This window comes from Microcaecilia unicolor, chromosome 2 (genome assembly GCF_901765095.1).
Source record: "Microcaecilia unicolor chromosome 2, aMicUni1.1, whole genome shotgun sequence".
Classification (NCBI taxonomy): Eukaryota; Metazoa; Chordata; class Amphibia; order Gymnophiona; family Siphonopidae; genus Microcaecilia; species Microcaecilia unicolor.
The window spans coordinates 489,218,842-489,239,248 of record NC_044032.1 but is presented as its reverse complement, the minus strand read 5'-3'; the positions used below and the strand labels follow the sequence as shown (position 1 = coordinate 489,239,248).

Genomic DNA, 20,407 nt, shown 5'->3' with positions numbered 1-20,407 from the left:
AGTAACATAGTAAATGACGGCAGAAAAAGACCTGCATGGTCCATCCAGTCTGCCCAACAAAATAAACTCATATGTGCTACTTTTTGTGTATACCCTACTTTGATTTGTACCTGTCCTCTTCAGGGCACAGACCGTATAAGTCTGCCCAGCAATATCCCCGCCTCCCGCCTCTGCCACCCAATCTCGGCTAAGCTCCTTAAGATCCATTCCTTCTGAACAGGATTCCTTTATGTTTATCCCAGGCGTGTTTGAATTCTGTTACCGTTTTCATTTCCACCCCCCCCCCCCCCCCCGCGGGAGGGCATTCCAAGCATCCACTACTCTCTCCGTGAAAAAATACTTCCTGACATTTTTCTTGAGTCTGCCCCCCTTCAATCTCATTTCATGTCCTCTCGTTCTACCGCCTTCGCACCTCCGGAAAAAGTTCGTTTGCGGATTAATACTTTTCAAATATTTGAACGTCTGTATCATATCACCCCTGTTTCTCCTTTCTTCCAGAGTATACATGTTCAGGTCATCAAGTCTCTCCTCATACGTCTTGTAACGCAAGATAGATATCTATCTATCTATTTTTTGAAACAGAACGGTGCTCTGTTCCCACCAGGGGCCTTGCCTGAAGGAACTTCTCCCAGAGAAGGTGGAGAAGGCCGAGGCGCACTGCTAAGGGCAGAAGGGAGTGGGGGGGGGGAGGGGGAGGGAGGAGGGACCCTGAGCCCAGAATGTACACCCCCCAAAAGAGGTGCAGGGGCCAAGTGCCTGAGACCAATACAGCTGTTTCTCTCCCAAGGAGGTTTCTTTTTGTTCTTTTTTTTTTTTTACTAAACCACTAAGCAAGATCCCTAAAGGGAACCTGTAAACCTAACTAAAACTAAGGGGCCAAAACTGGCGCACCCACCAAAAACATGGAGCAGGGTTGCACAGCACTTACCTCTGCTGGGAGACTGAAAAATACTGAGCAGGTCAGGGTTGCACAGTCCCTTATACAGGAGCGCTGTTCAATAATTCTCAGTCTTCCTCTGCTGGTAGGAGTGCATATTACCCACTCATAGGGAATAGTCTGGAGAAGACGATACGGAAACCGAGATTTATTTTGTAACACACTGTACAATATTCAGTGGAACACATCATCTTTTTAATGGAATGGCATGAAAAATGTGAAACCACTCTAGATGAAATAGCACCAATGAAACTGAGGAAAAGTTCTAGACAAAAACCTGCTCCTTGGTTTAACAAGGATTTACACAAATTGAAAAGCACATGCAGAAGAAAAGAAAGATTATGGAACAAAAACAAAACAGACAACAACAAAGAGGAATGGATAAAAACAATAAGAAAATATAAACAAAAAATAAAGCAGGCAAAATGGAAGTATTACAAACAACAGTTAGTCTCAGATTAGCTAAATATAAAAAAATGTTACAGCCTGGTCAATAATATGCTAAAGATGACCACTGTTTCAATTACAAATGCCGCACACCCAACCGTAACAGAACTAGCCAAATTTTATGAAACCAAGATCATTGAATTAAGAAAAGGTCTCAAACACTCTGACATCACACTTGAGTCTTTTATTCATGATCTAGACAACTCTTATGAACAAATCACAGCGGATCGACAATGGATAACATTCTACCCACTAACATCCGACACAGTAAACAACGCAATCAAAAAATCTCACAATACACACTGCATGCTAGACATGGCCAAACTACCTACTGGAAGACACCTCAATGGTCTTCATCGAACAACTCACACGTCATCTAAAATTCATGCTATTATATGGCCTATTCCCTCCCGAAAAAGGCAACATAATGCTAACACCCATACTCAAAAATGCGAACCTAAGTGCAAATGAATGATCAGTAGCCTCCATATCACTCATGATCAAGATCATGGAAGAAATAATCACCAATCAACTTATGAACTATCTAAATGACTTCTCAATCCTCCATGAATCCCAATCCAGTTTCAGACCTTGATACAGTACTGGTGACATTACTCGCCAACTTCAGACAAGAAATAAGCAAAGGCAAAAAACTTCTATTACTTCAGTTTGACCTGTTGAGTGCATTCGACATGGTTGACCACTCGATACTAATCCAATTACTGAACAATTTCAGAATTGGGGGCGTCGTACTAAACTGGTTCAAAAGCTTTCTAACATCACGATCCTATCAAGTGAAAATGGGTACAACTACATCCTCTGCCTGGAAAGCTGAATGTGGGGTACCATAAGACACAGCACTATTCCTGTTAAATATAATCCTCTCACTAACACACTCGAAAAAACAGATTCAACCCATTCATCTACGCAGACGACATTACACTCCCTTTGATAAAGGCAAATTGGAAATTAAGCACAAAATCCAACAAGGAATAGAGATCATAGAATCTTGGTCTACATACTTCAAGTTCCAACTCAACAAGGAGAAAACCCAATGCTTAATACTAATTTCAAATCATTGCAAGACTACAATACCATCATTAGATCTGGACGGAACAAAGCTATCAATTGCAGACCACTTGAAAATATTAGGAGTAATCCTAGATTGAGAACTGAATCTCAATATGCAGGCCACAAAAGTCTCCAAAACTATGTTCCAAACCATGTGGAAATTGAGGCAAATAAGAAACTGCTTCCCAACAACCATCTTCCGAATGTTAGTGCAGACCATGGTGGTAACCCATTTAGACTATTGCAATGGTGTTTATGCAGGGTGTAAAGACTCAACCCTCAAAACACTTCAAACAGCCCAGAACACAGCCATGAGACTCATCTATGGAAGACCCAAATATGAGAGAGCATATTCCTGTTGGAAGATCTCCACTAGCTACCAATCAAAGCACAAATATATTTCAAACTATGCACAATGATCTACAAATTAATCTACGAATTAGCATCAAACTACATGTCAAGCTTAATTAACTTCGTGATTCGAAACTCAGTACCAGAGTCTCGTAACTATTTGACACGCCATCTCCCAAAATTTCAGAACATCAAATACAAAACTGCACACGCAGCAAATTTTCCCTACTTAGGCCCACAACTCTGGAACTCTCTACCAAACAAGATTTGGAACATAACCAATTACATAAGATTCAGGAAGCACCTAACAGACTTCTATTTTAAGGAACACTTCCATGATGGATCATGAGCAATCAAAGGATCGAACAACTGCTACACTAGACTCACGATGACAGGCCCAACTGAAAAGACACTGACAACACCACAATATCTCTCCAAGAGATGTTCTTACTCAGTTGCCTATTTTTCTCTCTCCCTCTCATCTAACGCCCTCTTCATGCATCATTCTACTAGACTGCCCTCTCTATATGTAACTCCATTAAATGTAAACCTATCTCTGAATTCATCTCACTACTGGTTCCAAAAATCAGATTTTTAAATCCCTCCTGCCCACTCCTCCACACATTATTATAAGGCACTCTGTCAATGTGTTAACTTCCCCTGGTTTGCATCCCTTATTTTTATTGCAAACCAAATTGAAACAATTGACCATTGTATAAAAATGAGAGCAATAAATAAACAAATAAATGAATATATAAATTTAGAGCTTTCCATGGATTAGGTGCCAGTTACATATGTAAACCTCTTCTCCCTCTCCTCTCTAAAGAACTTCTTGTAAGAAGAAAGCTTTGCTTTTAAAATTTTAAGCAAAAACTTTTGTTCGATATCAAAAGATATTATACTGGTTCCTTTTCATTTCAAGCAGTGAAGCATTGGAATTTGTTACCTCTTTATATTTGAACAAAATTTTCCTACCTTTGTTTTAGAAGACTGCTGAAGACCTTTTTATTTAAAAAAAAATTTTTTCATAGAAGTTAATTTTATTATTGTTAATTTTGGGGATTTTATTATGTCTCTTTGATTCTATTCTTTTGTAATCCGCTCTAAAACTGCTGGTAATGTAGCAGACTAGAAGTAACATAGTAGTAAATGACAGCTGATAAAGACCTGTACGGTCCATCCAGTCTGCCCAACGAGATAAGTCAATTGTATTGTATTGTTTAAATTCCCCATCAGGCACCCCTATTTTCTCATTCGTGCTACCATGGCCTCACTTCCCAAACAGCCCTCCTCCACCCTCCCAAAGCACTCCTATTTCACTAATCTTGTCCTTGAGGCACTCCCTCTTCCTTCTCCTCTTCCTATCAAGGCTTACTCTCCTTCCCCAAAGTAACCTCTTCCTCATATAGGGCTCTTTCCCCTATTAGGCATCTTTTTTCTCCTCCTCTCACCTTTTCATTAACATCTGCTCTAAGAATCAAGCCTCTGTTTATCCCTTAAGACCCCCCTCCTTTCAATAGTGCACTGGTCCCCCTGACATGCCAGGACACCAACAGGGCAACCTAGGGGGCACTGCAGTGGACTTCAGAAATTGCTCCTAAGTGCATAGCTCCCTTACCTTGTGTGCTGAGCCCTCCAAACCCACCCCCAAAACCCACTCCCCACAACTGTACACCACTACCTGTCATGTCCCCTACCTCAACGCAAGCAGCGTCCTGGGGCTGCGCAGGGTCCTGGCAACACACACACTTGACTGGCTCAGCCTTGAGCCATATCTGTGTACTTCTTCTCTGGCTGCAGGCTCCTTGATTGCCTTGCTCTCATGCACCTGGATCTGCTCTCTCTGCCTGGCTTCCAGGCTCTTTAATTGCCTTGCTACCACGCACCTATGTTGACTTTCTCTCTGCGTACCTGACCTATGGAAGCTCTCTTCTTCAGCTGGCTCCTGTCTACGTCAGAAATCCTGCACTATTTCTGGGACGCTTTCCCTCTGCCTCATTGCTTCGGTTTCTACTTGGGTAAGCGTTTCTCTTCAGCGTACTCTTCTGTTTGCTGCCTGCCTGTAAAGACCCTGTTTGTACCTGGATTACTCTTCTGTTTGCTGCTACCTGCCTGTAGAAACCCTGCTTGTACCTGGATTACTCTTCTCTTTGCTATCTGCCTGTAAAGACCCTGCTCGTACCTGGATTACTCTTCTGTTTACTGCCTGCCTGTAAGACCCTGCTTGGACCTGGTTACTCTCTTGTCTGCTGCCTGCCTTGATATCCTGCCTGGACCTGGCTACTCTCTTGTCTGCTGCCTGCCTTGATATCCTGCCTGGACCTGGCTACTCTCTTGTCTGCTGCCTGCCTGAATATTCTGCCTGGACTTGGTTACTCTCTTGTCTGCTGCCTGTCTGAATATCCTGCCTGGACCTGGTGACTCCCGGGTCAGTTACCCGCCTGTATACCTGCCTGGACCCAAGACACTCCTTAGCCTACTGCCTGTCACTCTGTTGTGACCCGCTCCTGAACTTCTTTCTTCTGCTCTCCTCTGGCTGGTCTCTCTGGGCGCCCCTTTCCTGGCCTTTCAGTATAAGTCCTGTTGGCCGCCCGCACTGTGGGGAACGGCGGTCACCACAGGTGAACTTCGGGGTTGCTCGACTGCCAAACAGAACCCGGGTACGTGTCTTTTCACACCCGGCAGCACACTGCTCAGCACAGGAACTCACCATATCTGACACTACCACAGTCCTAAGGGGTGAAGGGGGGGGGGGGGCACCTACATGTGGGTACAGTGGGTTTCTGGTGGGTTTTGAAAGGCTCACATTTACCACCACAAGTGTAACAGGTGGGGGGGATGGGCCTGGGTCCGCCTGCCTGAAGTGCACTGCACCCACTAAAACTACTCCAGGGACCTGCATACTGCTGTCATGGAGCTGGGTATGACATTTGAGGCTGGCAAAAAATATTTTAAAAGTCTTTTTTTAGGGTGGGAGGGGGTTGGTGACCACTTGGGGAGTAAGGGGAGGTAATCTCCGGTGGTCATCTGGTCAGTTTGGGCACCTTTTTGAGGCTTGGTCGTAACAAAAATGGACCAAGTAAAGTCGCCCAAGTGCTCATCAGGGACGCCCTTCTTTTTTCCATTATCGGTCGAGGATGCCCATGTGTTAGGCACACCCCAGTCCCGCCTTCGCCATGCTTCCGACACGCCCCTGTGAACTTTGGTCGTCCCCACGATGGAAAGCAGTTGAGGACGCCCAAAATTGGCTTTTGATTATGCTGATTTGGGCGACCCTGGGAGAAGGACGCCCATCTCCCGATTTGTGTCAAAAGATGGGCGCCCTTCTCTTTCGAAAATAAGCCTGCTAATCTAACTCAGCCAAAACATCATAATAGAGAACACATGATAAGAAATGCAAACTCCAGATCACTAACACACCCTCCACATAATAATCCCTTGCTCCTTATTCCCCTTATAGTAGCCTCCCTCCCCACCCTTCCCTCCCTTCTGTTTCTCAGTTCCCACCCCTACCCTAGGGCCCACCAATCACATCACTCTTTCTAGCATCCATGTGTTATACATCCTTCTCATCCCTCCTTCCTCTTGAATGTTAGGGGTTGACATTCAGCATGGTATAAGCGGGTAGGAGACTCTCCTGCCTGCTTAAACCAAACTGAGTGGGCTGGCCACCAATATTCAGTCGCACTTAATTGGGCAGTGCCACTGAATATTAGCTCTGACCACTGCAGCATTGCCCAAGTAGTGCCAGGGTGCTCTGGAGGCGGGAAGGAACCAGCAGTTATGTGGGTACTGATCATATTCGGTGCCAGTGCCCAAATAGCTAAGTGGCAGATAGGACTGCACAAAAAGCAGTCTCATCTTTGCCTGCTTAGCTATGCCACCGAATATCATCTGGTACCAGCATAATTTCTGGATCGTGGCCCAATCCCGGACATTCATTGCTGGTGCCCAGACATGGCCTGGCTTTGAACATCCGGGTTTAATTCTCATTACCACTGTCAGTGGCTTAAAAACTGCTGACCAACGCAGGCTGAATATTGACCGGGTTATCTTTATAAAATAATCCCACAATAGGCCCCTATTTACCCTTCCTACCTTGGTGACCTGGTATAAAATTACCCATTTGCAGTACAGGAAAGTCCCTGTTATTTTGCTGCTTACATCTCACTTCAAAGGACGTGATCAGACTGCTCCTTTTTGATAGCCCTCTTATAGACTGCCTCTACTTTATAATACATTCTTCTATTTAAAAACATATTCACTCCTAAAAAAATAGCACATAAAAACAGCACAGTTTCTTACATTACGTGTACTCCAGAACCTCATTGCATATTTATCTGATGTCAGCTTTAAGATTTCTGCTTGTTTCTTACGCTCCTGGGTTTTTTCTTCTAACTTTTTCTGTAGCTCTGCAATATGTTCATTTTTTGCAAGGCTGGTTTTAGTATACTCTGTTTTCATTTTATTTTCTTCTTGCCTGTTGGAGAAAGAAACTTAGTACCTAGAACAACATGGTTGTTTCAACTGTAGTATTACTGTAATACTGATATTGCTTTTTGCTGTAAGGTGCTTTGAACCAAATTTATTTGGGATTAAGCAAATTATAAATGCTTGTAATTATGTTTATGTAAGGGAACTATGGCCAAATTTAATGAGTGATTTCTCCCATTTTGTAGCTTCAGAAAAAAAGTATATAATCATAAGTGTCACTTTGATTTTAAACATTCATGTTCTAATTAACCATAATACATTCAGACTGAGTACAACTCAAGTAAACCGTTAGTGACTGTCTCTAACAAAACGTGACTAAAGTTGCATATCCAAAATGCTGAGAATGGCCAGTTTTCCATGTCATAGGTCCAAAAGCAATAAGAAAAAGTTACGTTTGAACTTCTGTAACATTTTTATTTTATTTTTTTCACATAAAAGGACACGGTTTGGACTGTTGTATTACAAATTGTTTGCTCTAACTGAATTCATTAAAAATCTCATATTTTGTCTCTGGTGACTTTAGTTACCTTTTCTCAGAGATGGTCACATTTGTTACATAGTATGGAGGTAATTTTCTAAAGTAATCTTAACATGTATGTGGCCATATAAACTGGTGAATTGCCAAAGTAAAAATAAATACTTTGGTTATGGTGATGTAGCTGAAGGGGAGGGAGGGAGAAAAAGATAAAATCATTGATGATAAATGTTATGGATGAGTATATTTAAATATGATGTATCCCTTAAACGGTCATAATTAATGGTTATGTTTGTAAATGTTGAATCATCAATAAACACTGTTGAAACATAACAAAAAACCTGGTGACTTGCCTCTTATAAAATACCAACTGGCATAAAAGTAAGCACTATGAAACACACGATGGTGCATACTTTGTTGGTAGTTGTGTACAGGGGTGGAGTTTGGGTGGAGCAGGGGCAGAATTCACAAGAATTTGTATGTGCTATGTGACTGTCCTAGGCACAGATATTTCTACCAGCTCGAAAACAGGTGTAGATGTCCATGCCTGCAAGGTAGGTAAAATTTCTGTTGCTTACTCTAGTTTACTTTTTTATTTTTTTAAAGACTCACTGGAAGTTATTCTATAAAGCAGTTACTAACATTTAGGTGTAACATGCATAAACAATTGGCATATATGCGTATGTGTGCGCATACGAGCATAAATGCCAAAATTCTACCTAAGCGTTATTCTGTAAATATCTGCATATCTTAGCGCATATTTTACAGGTGGGTGTACAAGTAGGCGGGGTCTGGGCAAAGCCTCTGGGCAGGACTCATGCCTGTAACTTATAGAATACTATTGGGCTCATTTTCGGAAGAGAAGGATGTCCATCTTTCAACATAAATCGGAAGATGGACGTCCTTCTCCCAGGGTCGTCCAAATCGGTATAATCGAAACCTGATTTTGGATGTCCCCAACTGCTTTCCGTTGCAGAGACGGCCAAAGTTCAAGGGGGCATGTCGGAGGCTTAGCGAAGGCGGGACTTGGGTGTGCCTAACACTTAGACATCCTTGACTCATAATCGAAAGAAACAAGGACGTCCCGAATAAACTTCTCCAAGTCAATTTGGAACTGGAATGGACTGAAAAGGCGTGCAGGAACCTAAGACAGGCCTTTGGACAAAAGAGAGATTGCCGTTGGGGGAAGGGCGGTCCTGGACAAATTAATAACATTCCCAGTGTCTAAAACTGCGACCTGATCTGCGGTCGTGCCCTGGGTTGTCCTCTGGCTCCCCCTCTTTTCCCACCTGTTCCTCGGGTCTTCCTGGGGTGCTGGTTCTCTAAAAAATCATCTCCATCACTGCTGCCTGATGAACTCTCCACAAACTGAAATGCTTTGAATGCTACTTTCTTCTGAACAGTGGAGGTACTCTGCCCCATGTCTTCAGATGATTCCATCTCTCTCTTCTCTCTCATCCATGGATAAACTCTTTCTTGTATATAATCCTCCCTATCCCTGATCAATTTTTTCAGCTTAGATTTACGTAGACTCTCCCTCATGATTCGAGGGTTTCTTTTAATTTCAAATGTACTACTACTACTTATCATTTCTATAGCGCTACTAGACTTGCGCAGCGCTGTACACTTGAACATGAAGAGACAGTCCCTGCTCGACAGAGCTTACAATCTAATTAGGACAAACAGGTCAAACAAATGTCTTTGTTCAAAGACCTGATCCGACACTTGTTCTTTGAGTCTATTAAGTTCTTTGTCCAACAGCTCTTTCTCCTGTTGTAGGACTGACTTGGAATGTTCTTTAATAAGTAACATCAGGTCTAATGAGAATTTATTCAGTATCATATTCCACTTGTTGCCAAATAAATTTGATCTTTAAAAATCTGGGGCGCCTTTAACATACGCAGCCCTCAAGGAATATGTTCTGATTTACAATACTAAATTAATGCCGAACTGTTCAGCTCAAGCCTGATGGAAGACTTAAAGTTGGACAACATTGTTTCCCATTGCACATCCAGCCCTACCGATTTTAATGTCGGGAAATCAGACATATCTCGTAAAAGCTCCGTTGCTGCATTGGCAGAGAAACTGAAACCTGTGCGTCATGAGCTGGTAGCCATGATCAATCTGTAATTTCAATTACTTCAAAAAATGTGTGGCTGGCTATATACTTCCAGTAAGCTACTAACTTCAACATATACAATTGATTCAACAGTTTTATATACCACTGCGGACTACACATTTGTCATGGCCTGCATTTGGAGAGAGAAGGACGTAAGTGCCAGAGCGTGACTGAGAAGTTACATATATCACTTTGTGAAAATGCTGAAACACTAGTCTATTGTCTTTCAATTAGACCTGCAAACAAATCCAGATCCCTCAACGAAGCTGAGGCAAAACAGGAACCTGTCGGGGCCTGGTGGACATATGAAAATGTGCAGATAAGTTTTCAATTGTCTTTCAGCATATGAGTGATGCAAACAAGAGGACTGTGTTCTTAACTCTTGAAAATTTGAAAAAGTATAAAATTTAAAGAAGTGTTGAAAAAAACAAAAAATTGATACAAAATTATAAAACCAAGTAAAAGGTTTTCACAGTACCACCTTTTTTGGACATCAAGGTGGCTGGGGGTTCAAGTCAGTGATTATACGCAGTCACTGAAGCTTTAAAGGTCCCAAGATAAATTTGAGGACATAAGTGCATTGACACCATGAGACTTTTCCTCTTTTACTAAAAGTAGAGGAGTGTGGTAGCCATGTTAGTCCACTCTTAAGGTTATCAATAGAAATCAAACAAAATAAAACATGGAAAAGAAAATAAGATGATACCTTTTTTATTGGACATAACTTAATACATTTCTTGATTAGCTTTCGAAGGTTGCCCTTCTTCGTCAGATCGGAAATAAGCAAATGTGCTAGCTGACAGTGTATATAAGTTAAAACATTCAAGCATTACTATGACAGTCTGACAGGGTGGGAGGATGGGGGTGGGTAGGAGGTATCCATGGGGACATCAAAGCATATCATTGATATTCTAACAGGATGGGTGTGGATAGGTGAGGGGTGGATTCATAGAGGGAATTCTGAAACCTCTCGTACACAAAACTAACAGCTTCATACAAGACACCACAGACTTTCTGAATAAATTGAAAAATATCAAGCAACTACCACCTAACACCCTTCTGGTCACGATGGATGTAGAATCACTATACAGCAACATTCCACATGCGGATGGCATAGCTGCAAGTGGAAGACTCCTAAAAAAATCCACACTGGACCATCAATACTCACCAGAAACTATTACAAAATTAATCAAATTCATTTTAACTCACTTCCGCCTTAACAATGATATCTATCTACAAATAATGGGCACTGCGATGGGCACCAGGACAGCACCCCAATATGCCAACCTTTTTATGGCTGAGCTGGAAGAGACATTTCTGAATACACACCAGACCAAACCTCTAAAATACTACCGGTACATCGATGACATTTTTATGATTTGGACGGAGGGTGAAGAAACTCTGAAACAATTTTATTCTGCCTTCAATACATACCATCCTACAATCAGATTCAAAATTGACTACTCCCCAGAAAAAGTCAATTTTTTGGACACCACGGTCTCAATCAGTGATGGCTGTATACAGTGGTGTGCTGGTAAATTTTTAACAACAGGCTCTCTCTCCGGTCCACCTCGGTGCCCCCCCATCCACCACTGTGCCCCCCCGTCCACCTCTGCGCCCCCCCCCAAACTTGCAGAGCTGGCTATAGCCGTGGGGGGGGGGAGGGGGGCAATGCATTACTCTCTCCAGGAAAAAAAATTAAATGATCCCAGGTTCCAATCTAATTCATGTTTAATGTGGGATAAAATGCCATAAATAAGTAAATAAATATAAACTTTTAATGTTGAGCACCTGATTCTCAAAGTGAACATATTCCAAACGCTATAATGAAAATAAAATGATTTTTTTTCTACCTTTGGTGTCTGGTGACTGTTTTTCTGATCATGCTGGCCCAGTATCCGATTCTGCTGCTATCTGTCCTCTTAACTCCGTTTCCAGGGCTTCCTTTCCATTTATTTCTTTCCTCCTTTCTTCTTCATTTCTGGTCCTCAGCTTCTGCCTATCTTCTTCATCCATGTGCAGTTTTTCTCCTCTCTTCCTTTTCCCTCATCTCATCTCCTTCCTCACTCTTCTCTCCCCTCCATCCATGTCCAGCATTTCTTCTCTCTCCCCTCCTCTGCCCTGCATGCACCCAGATGTCCAGCAGTGACCCTTCTCTCCCCTGCATGCACCCATGTCCAGCAGTGACCCTCCTCTCCCCTGCCCTGCATGCACCCATGTCCAGCAGTGTACCCTCCTCTCCCCTGCATGCACCCATGTCCAGCAGTGACCCTCCTTTCCCCTGCCCTGCATGCACCCATTCCCAGCGACCCTCCTCTGCCCTGCCCTGCATGCACCCAGATGTCCCCCAGCAGTGACCCTCCTCTCCCCTGCATGCACCCATGTCCAGCAGTGACCCTCCTTTCCCCTGCCCTGCATGCACCCATGTCCAGCAGTGTACCCTCCTCTCCCCTGCCCTGCATGCACCCATACCCAGCGACCCCCTCCACCCATGTCCAGCAGCGACTCCCTTTTTCCCCCTGCCACCCCCTCCCAAGTTGTATTGCGAATTCTTCTCCTCCCTCCCTCCCTCTCGATCCGGTCCCTCACCGCCCACTTGTTTTTTGAATTCTTCGGAGCAGGCACTCTTGCCTGCCTGCTTCCAGCGCTGACTGTCCTCCCTTGCCGATTCGCTATTCAAAATGGCCGCCGAGACTTCAGCCGAAGTCTCGCGAGGCCGCCTCTGGAAGTCTCGGCGGCCATTTTTAAAGCGCGAATTGGCAAGGGAGGACAGTCAGCGCTGGAAGCGGGCAGGCAAGACTGCCTGCCCCGAAGAATTCAAAAAACAAGCAGGCGGTGAGGCGGATCCGGAGGGAGGGAGGAGGGAGGAGAGCCAGAGCCGGCTCGCTATTTTCAACAACCGGCTCGCAAGCCGGAAGAAAATTTAACAACCGGCTCTTGTGAGCCGGCTCCGGCTCTTGCGAGCCGGCTCCGGCACACCACTGGCTGTATACAAACATCTATATAAAAGAAACCCACAGACAGATGCAGCTACCTCCACAACTCCAGCTTCCATCCTTCACATACAAAAAGATCCATCATTTACAGCCAAGCCACAAGATACCACCGTATCTGCTCTGACCCAGGGGACAGAGACAGACACTTTAAAAGCCTGACTGCATCCTTCAAACAGGCTACAACCCCAAAATAATCTCCAAGAATATTGCCTCCTCCCTCAAAACACCCAGGGAGAATCTGCTACAGTACAAGGAGAAAAAAAATCCACAGACAGAATCCCCCTTGTAGTGACATACAATCCAGAGCTGGAAAAACTGAGGAAAATCATAAGAGATCTACAACCTATACTCCAGGAGGATGAATTACTGAAAGAGATATTCCCATCCCCACCAGTACTGGCCTTCCGATAGCCACCCAACTTAAAACACAAGCTAATCAGAAGTAAACTTCCATCACAGACTGAAAAGGAACAGAAGGGCACACTTCCCTGTAATTTATCCAGTTGCAAACTATGCCAAAATATTTCACAGGACCCCAAAGTCATCCACAAAGGAAAGATATTCAACATAAAGGGATCTTTCACTTGCTCATCTTCCAATGTGGTATATATCATTCAGTGTAAAAAATGTAGCGAAGGATGCTATATTGGAGAAACAGGCCAGATGCTTAAGACAAGATTCAATTTACATAGACATCACATGAACAATACTGGTGCCAGTAGGGCTCCCACGCCTGTTGGTCAGCATTTTACAGGACCAGGACACTGTACCAGTGACTTCACAGTGAGAATCCTGAAAGGTAACTTTAAAACCATACAAGAACGTATGACCTTTGAAGTCAGAATGATTGAATATTTTAACACCCAACAGAAAGGATTTAACAAGGATCTGGGGTTCCTAGCCTATTATAAACCATAAAGCTGTATGTCTCTGTTGATCACCCCACCCCTCACCTATCCACACCCATCCTGTTAGAATATCAATGATATGCTTTGATGTCCCCATGCATACCTCCTACCCACCCCCATCCTCCCACCCTGTTAGACTGTCATAGTAATGCTTGAATGTTTTCACTTATATACACTGTCAGCTAGCACATTTGCTTATTTCCGATCTGACGAAGAAGGGCAACCTTCGAAAGCTAATCAAGAAATGTATTAAGTTATGTCCAATAAAAAAGGTATCATCTTATTTTCTTTTCCATGTTTTATTTTGTTTGATTTCTATTGAGATCCTCTTTTACTGAATGTGTAGTACACAGTGGTATATAAAACTGTTGACTCGATTATATATGTTGAAGATAGTAGCTTACTGGAAGTATATAGCCACACATCTATTGAAGTAATTGAAATGGACAATGTTGGCACATTCAGGGGGTTATTTACTAAAGCTTAGCTCGAGTTATCTGTAGCAGGGCCCATAGGAATAAAATGGGCCCTGCTGCAGATAATTCGAGCTAAGCTTTAGTGAACAGGGGGGTTAGACTGCCTCTGGACAGAACTTCTGCATGAAGGAAGCCTCTACCTCATTATTCAATACATATCTGTGAAATAGTAGTAATAAAAAAAACAAGTGCATTTTTATAACATACCACTGCATTCCACAAAACAAAAAGGTGCAATTCCCACATGCCATCTATTTCTTTTGATGTAGGCACAGGAAAAAAAGATGTTAAATGCTCCCAGTTTCAACCTAATTAATGTTGTTGTTTTTTAAAATTGTACTTATAAATAGTAAGTCTGATAGTTAAGTACCTGATTCTCATAACATGATGTTTTGGTGGCCCTTTACTAGGTGAAAACATCTCTGCATGAATACAGGGAGTCCCTATAGCCAACCCCTCCAAATGACACAATGATTTAAAATGTAGAACAAATTAGTACTCTAACCGATGAAACCAACACTTCATCTGTGTACATCTGTATGCTGCACAAGCCAGCATGCTTGAAAATGTGAGATTAAATAAAAAGGTTACCAACAATAAAGAATGACGAGGATGCAGCAGCTCATAGGTTTGCTTGCTTTGTTTTGAGTGTACTAGATGATAAGGAAGAGAAAGCATCAAACATATAAATGGCAAGAGGCGTACTCACTCGCAAATGCGCAGTAGAGACCCTCTCTGTCCCGCCCCCACGTCAATACGTGATGACGGGGGCATGACAGAGAGGGAACCTGCGCACCTGCGAGTGAGGGAACCGCCGTCGTCACCGCTCCCCCCCCAGGGTTGCTGCTACCACTCCCCCCACCCACCCGGAGTCGCCGCCGCTGCCACCCACCCTCCACCCGGCCCGGGTACCTGGCTTCACTATTCAAACCACCGGAACGCAGCACACAGCTCATCTGAGCTGCCATTGGCCTTCCTTACCTGCCTGTGTCCCGCCCTCGCCGACATTATGTCACACGAGGGCAGAACACACGCAGAGAAGAAGGAAGGCCGACGGCAGCTCAGATGAGCTGTGTGCTGCGTTCCGGCGCTTTGAATAGTGAAGCCAGATACCCTGCCCGGGTGGAGGGGTGGCGGAGGGGACTCCGGGGGGGGGGGGGGCGATGGCGGTGACTCCGGGGGGGAGGGGCGGCGGCGACCTATCCGGGGGGGGGGCCTTTCAACCCTCCCCTTCCTTTACTAGCCTGTTTTTACGGGCTCAACGGCTAGTAGACTAAGGAAACAAATAGAATGTTAGGTATTATTAGGAAAAGAATGGAAAATAAAAATGAGGATGCTATAAATGCCTTTGTATCTTTCCATGGTGCGACCGCACCTTGAACATTGTGTGCAATTCTGGTCACCGCATCTCAAAAAAGATATAGTGGAATTAGAAAAGGTACATAGAAGGGTGACAAAAATGATAAATGGGATGGGACGACTTCCCTATGAGGAAAGGCTATAGCAGCTAGGGCTCTTTAGCCTGGAGAAGAGACGACTGAAGGGAGATATGATAGAGGTCTATAAAATAATGAGTGGAATGGAATGGGTAGACAGAATTGCTTGTTTACTCTTTCCAAAAATACTAGGACTAGAGGGCACGCAATGAAGCTACAAAGTAGTAAATTTAAAATGAATTGGAGAAAATATTTCTTTAGTCAACGTGTAATTAAAGTCTGGAATTCGTTGCCAGAGAATGTAGTAAAAGCAGTTAGCTTAGCGGGGTTTTAAAAAGGTTTGACTAGCTTCCTAAAAGAAAAGTCCATAAGCCACTATTAAAATTACTTGAGGAAAATCCACTGCTTAATTCTAGGATAAGCAGCATAAAATGTATTATACTGTTTTGGGAACTTGCCAGGTACTTCTGACCTGGATTGGCCACTGTTGGAAACAGGATGCTGGGCTTGATGGACCTTTGGTCTGTCCCAGTACAGCAATAATTATGTACTTATGTACTTATGCTGTACACTGCCTTGGGTGAATCTCTTCATAAAGGCGGTTAATAAATTCCAATAAATAAATATTCAAGTTGACTGCGATGGAAAAGAGGTATCTTGGGAAGTCACCCTGAGTGAATGGGTTACCAAAAATAGGGACTATTGCTGCTGGATGAACTGAATGTGGAGCCTTTCTCTGTTTCCCTTTTATTAGAGATCATGCCTTGTCCATTGTACAGAACAGCTAGTGACCAACCCGTTCTCCCAAAAACCCCAAGCAAGGTAAGATCCAAACTGCCCTGAAGCATTGGGGACCCAGGGCCTCATCACAAGAGAGATGAAAACTTTAATATAATTTTAGTTTGTTATAATATCAGACAGCATTTGTAAAAGAATTCTAGTTTTTTCTTCTGAGATAGCAATCCTAAAGCAGACAGTTGATTGTAGAGGGGTGGGTGAGGGAAAGGTGTAACAGTAGATGTGGTAAGGGAATTGGGGTGGGGCTATGGGATCATGACAAGGAAGGTGTACAGGTAGAGAAAGGGAGGGGCATGGAGCAGGGCAGGTGCTGAGTTCTCCTCTGTCAAAAAGTTGCAACCAAATTCATCTGTAGAAGGAGATCTACTATAATAAAACGCACCCTCAACGTTCTGAAGACATCGTTCTGAAGTCACTCCACTCTGTGAAGGTTTTGACAGTTCATGGTGGTGAAAAGCCATCCCATTCATTATGTCTCTCTGCCCCGCCCTTGCGTCAAAACGTGATGACGACGAGGGCGGAACAAGGACAGTGAAGGGATTACACTCACCAATTCAAGGGGAGGAGAGGGGTGGCGCTGTGCCGCTTTTACCACGCCCACCGAATCAGATCTCGCCCACCAGCTGCACGCAGAGTCGCAGACCGTCTTCACCTCGCGGCCGCCGTCGCCCAGCAGGCGCACCAGGGCGGTAGAGAGAGCGCTGCGGTTCTGGAACACCAGCTTGCCCCCATTGTGCAGGACGCAAGCCCTTAGCGCTTGGATGAGCTCTGCTGCTCAATGGCCGGTGCCCACCGGAGCTGCTCGAGGACTTGGAGGGAGATCCCGGTGCCCCCCTCGGTATTTCTGGTGCCACGGCTTCCCCTGTGTAAGCGAGATCCCGGGAAAGAACCTACCCTCCGAGCAGGGGGGTAAACGGGGAAAGGCTGCCCGATCTGTTTGAATAACGCAGGCATGGAGGGGGAGGAAGGCAGGGGAGAAAGAGACAAGTGCAATCAGCACCACCACAGGTCTCACCTCTCGACGGAGGAGTAGAGGCCACAAAAAAAAAAAAGCGGATGAAGCACAATCACAACACGAGGGAGACCGTGCAAACAGAAAAATGCAAGGGAAAACCCCCCGAAGTTTAGAAATGATAAATAGTAGTAGTAGTAGGGTGGGAAGGGAAAGAGGGGGAGAGGAAGCCTACAATGAACAAAATAAGAGGGGATTTACAGGGAAGAGAGGCGACCAGAGGCTCTTCTGTAGCTTTTAGCAGTAATATTGGCGGCGGCTGCCGGTACAATCCTCCATCTTGAATTCAAATTGAGTAGAAAAGAAAAAACACACCGCCTAACAGTGGGAAAGGGAGGTGGGGAGGGGGTCCTGAGACCAGAGAGGTGGGGGTGGGGGCCCTGCGAGAGGGGGGGGCTCCCACTCACTCACTCGAGGGTGGAAGGGGGAGGGGACAGAGGGGGGAGGCGGAAGGCAAGGGGGGGGAGGGGGAGGAAAAGGAGGGGGGGCAATGGAAGGGAAGAGTAGGAGGGGGGAGAAGGGGGACAACCAGGCTCTCACTCTGTCAAACACACTGTATCTGTGTGAACATTCTGTCTCTCTCACTCACTGTGTCCAACATACGCACTCGCACACAGTCATTCTGAAACACACTCACTCACTCACTCACAGATACACAAGCACCCGGTCTCAATCTCTCTGTGACACACAATCGCACACGCACTCTCTCTCACACAGTCACTCTCACAGACACAGTCTCTCAAACATACACACTACGAGGAAACCCTGGCTAGCGCCCGTTTCATTTGTTTTGGAAACGGGCCTTTTTTACTAGTGTGTTAATAAGATGTCATCTCCTGCTGCCGCGTGATAAGTCTTGTAATAAGAGCTGCAAAATCTCACAACTCTTACTGTGACTGGTCCTGCAGCACCAGATGACGTTTTATTAAGGCATGTCCTGTTGCCAAAGAGAGGTAGTTAGTTGGTGCTGTGGCCTGCAGAGTATTGGTGAATCAGGGGCGGAGCCAGGGGGCAGTGGGTGGGGTTAGGGCAGGGTTGGATAGAGTGGGTGGGGCTGGGGTTATGTCTTGAAATCTCCCTCTCCATTCCCCTTGGAAAGCTCTGTGATAGGTTGGGTGGGGCAGAAAAAGAGACTGCTAGAGATAGGTTGCAGAAGAGGAAGAAAGAGGGAACTAATTTGGAAGCACAAGAGGAACTAGTGAGGACAGACTGGCGGATGGGGATGGAGAGTTATTTTCAAGAAGTGCTCTGTTTAGGAGATCTTATGTATGAGGGGGCATGGATGGATAATGTATATGAGGAGTTCTGGGGGACATGTTAAATTGGGGATTTGCCCTGTCACCATTTTGTGTGTATCACAGAACCTAACCTAACCAAGTCTCAACTGCAGGCCTGTGACACTGAATGGAATCTCTGTGTCACAGGATGTTGCACTGTGGTTACATCAGCCCAAGGACTCTGTGTCCGACTAGATCTATCCTGGAAGATTTAAGAAATCTTTGAATAAGGGACATTTGTTCCTGACACTTAGGAGTCTCACCATTTATTTTGGGACATCTGAAGGTTACTGGGCTGTATAGGCATGATTTTTTATGTTTATTAAAACTTTCTATATCACCCAAGCTGACTAACAAAACTGGGAAGTGTACAAATTAAAATACAAATAAAAGAAAGAAAAGAACTACAATTTTTGATAGGACAGTAAAACAGGCAACCAACAACCAGGATATAACAGTAAGGGTAGACAGAGTGAAAAGCAAGGCTAGATAATATTTACAGGATTGGTCTGATATCATCAGTAACCATCAATCAGCCAATCACCATCTACTGTCTGCCCTATTTTGAAAGACCAGCCTGATAACAGAGAGCAGTTATGACAGTGAAAAGATAAGAAAGGTTAAAGGAAGGAGGGAGGACAACCATGGGAGAACTCAAAGACGTTCCTGACCTCAGCGCTGACACCCACATGTCATGTGGTTTTGGTTCTATAAACTCACATTTATTGGGGAGTAGATAGTAGAAAGTTATTTTTCCATAAGTGTGGAGGTATATGATTAGCTGCCATTAAAGCCTGTTGCATGGATTGTAAAGATGGACAGTAATTCAATGGAGTGAAGATTCTGTGATCATAAGCTCTTGCATCAGATAAGAGGAATGATTATCACTATAAGTGGCTCAGCATTTTGAACTCCTTTGTTCTGCTATTAGAGCATGTTGAGAGTGTCTCTGATATTATTGATAGTGTGTATTTTTTTTTTTTGGAGACCAGTGATGGGTTTTATGGTGTTTAAATACATAAGTATTGCCACACTGGGACAGACCAAAAGCCCATCAAGCCCAGCATCCTGTTTCCAACAGTGGCCAATCCAGGTCACAAATACCTGGCAAGATCCCCCAAAAGTACAAAACATTTTATGTTGCTTATCCCAGAAATAGTGGATTTTCCCCAAGTCCAATTTAATAATGGTCTATGGACTTTTCCTTTAGGAAGCCGTCCAAACATTTTTAAAACTCTGCTAAGCTAACCGCTTTTACCACATTCTCTGGCAACGAATTCCAGAGTTTAATTACACGTTGAGTGAAGAAAACTTTTTGTCGATTCGTTTTAAATTTACTTTGTAGCTTCATCGCATGCCCCCTAGTCCTAGTATTTTTGGAGAGAGTAAAGCAGACGCTTCACATCTACCCGTTCCACTCCACTCATTATTTTATAGACCTCTATCATATCTCCCCTCAGCTATCTTTTCTCCAAGCTGAAGAGCCCTAGCAGCTTTAGCCTTTCCTCATAGGGAAGTTGTCCCATCTCCTTTTTCATTTTCGTTGCCCTTCTCTGCACCTTTTCTAATTCCAATATATCTTTTTTGAGATGCGGTGACCAGAATTTCAT

At 44.1% G+C, this 20,407-nt stretch overlaps 1 protein-coding gene across 2 annotated transcripts in view; it reads right to left on the bottom strand.

Annotated features, from left to right (window-relative positions):
- The window catches only part of CFAP99 (cilia and flagella associated protein 99), a 325,784-nt gene that overhangs the window by 42,943 nt on the left and 262,434 nt on the right, over positions 1 to 20,407 (bottom strand). For both annotated transcript variants that reach the window (XM_030191113.1, XM_030191114.1), the window contains exon 15: positions 7,112 to 7,286. In XM_030191113.1, the coding sequence (XP_030046973.1) occupies positions 7,112 to 7,286 (175 nt within the window). The remainder of the gene's footprint in view (positions 1 to 7,111; positions 7,287 to 20,407) is intronic.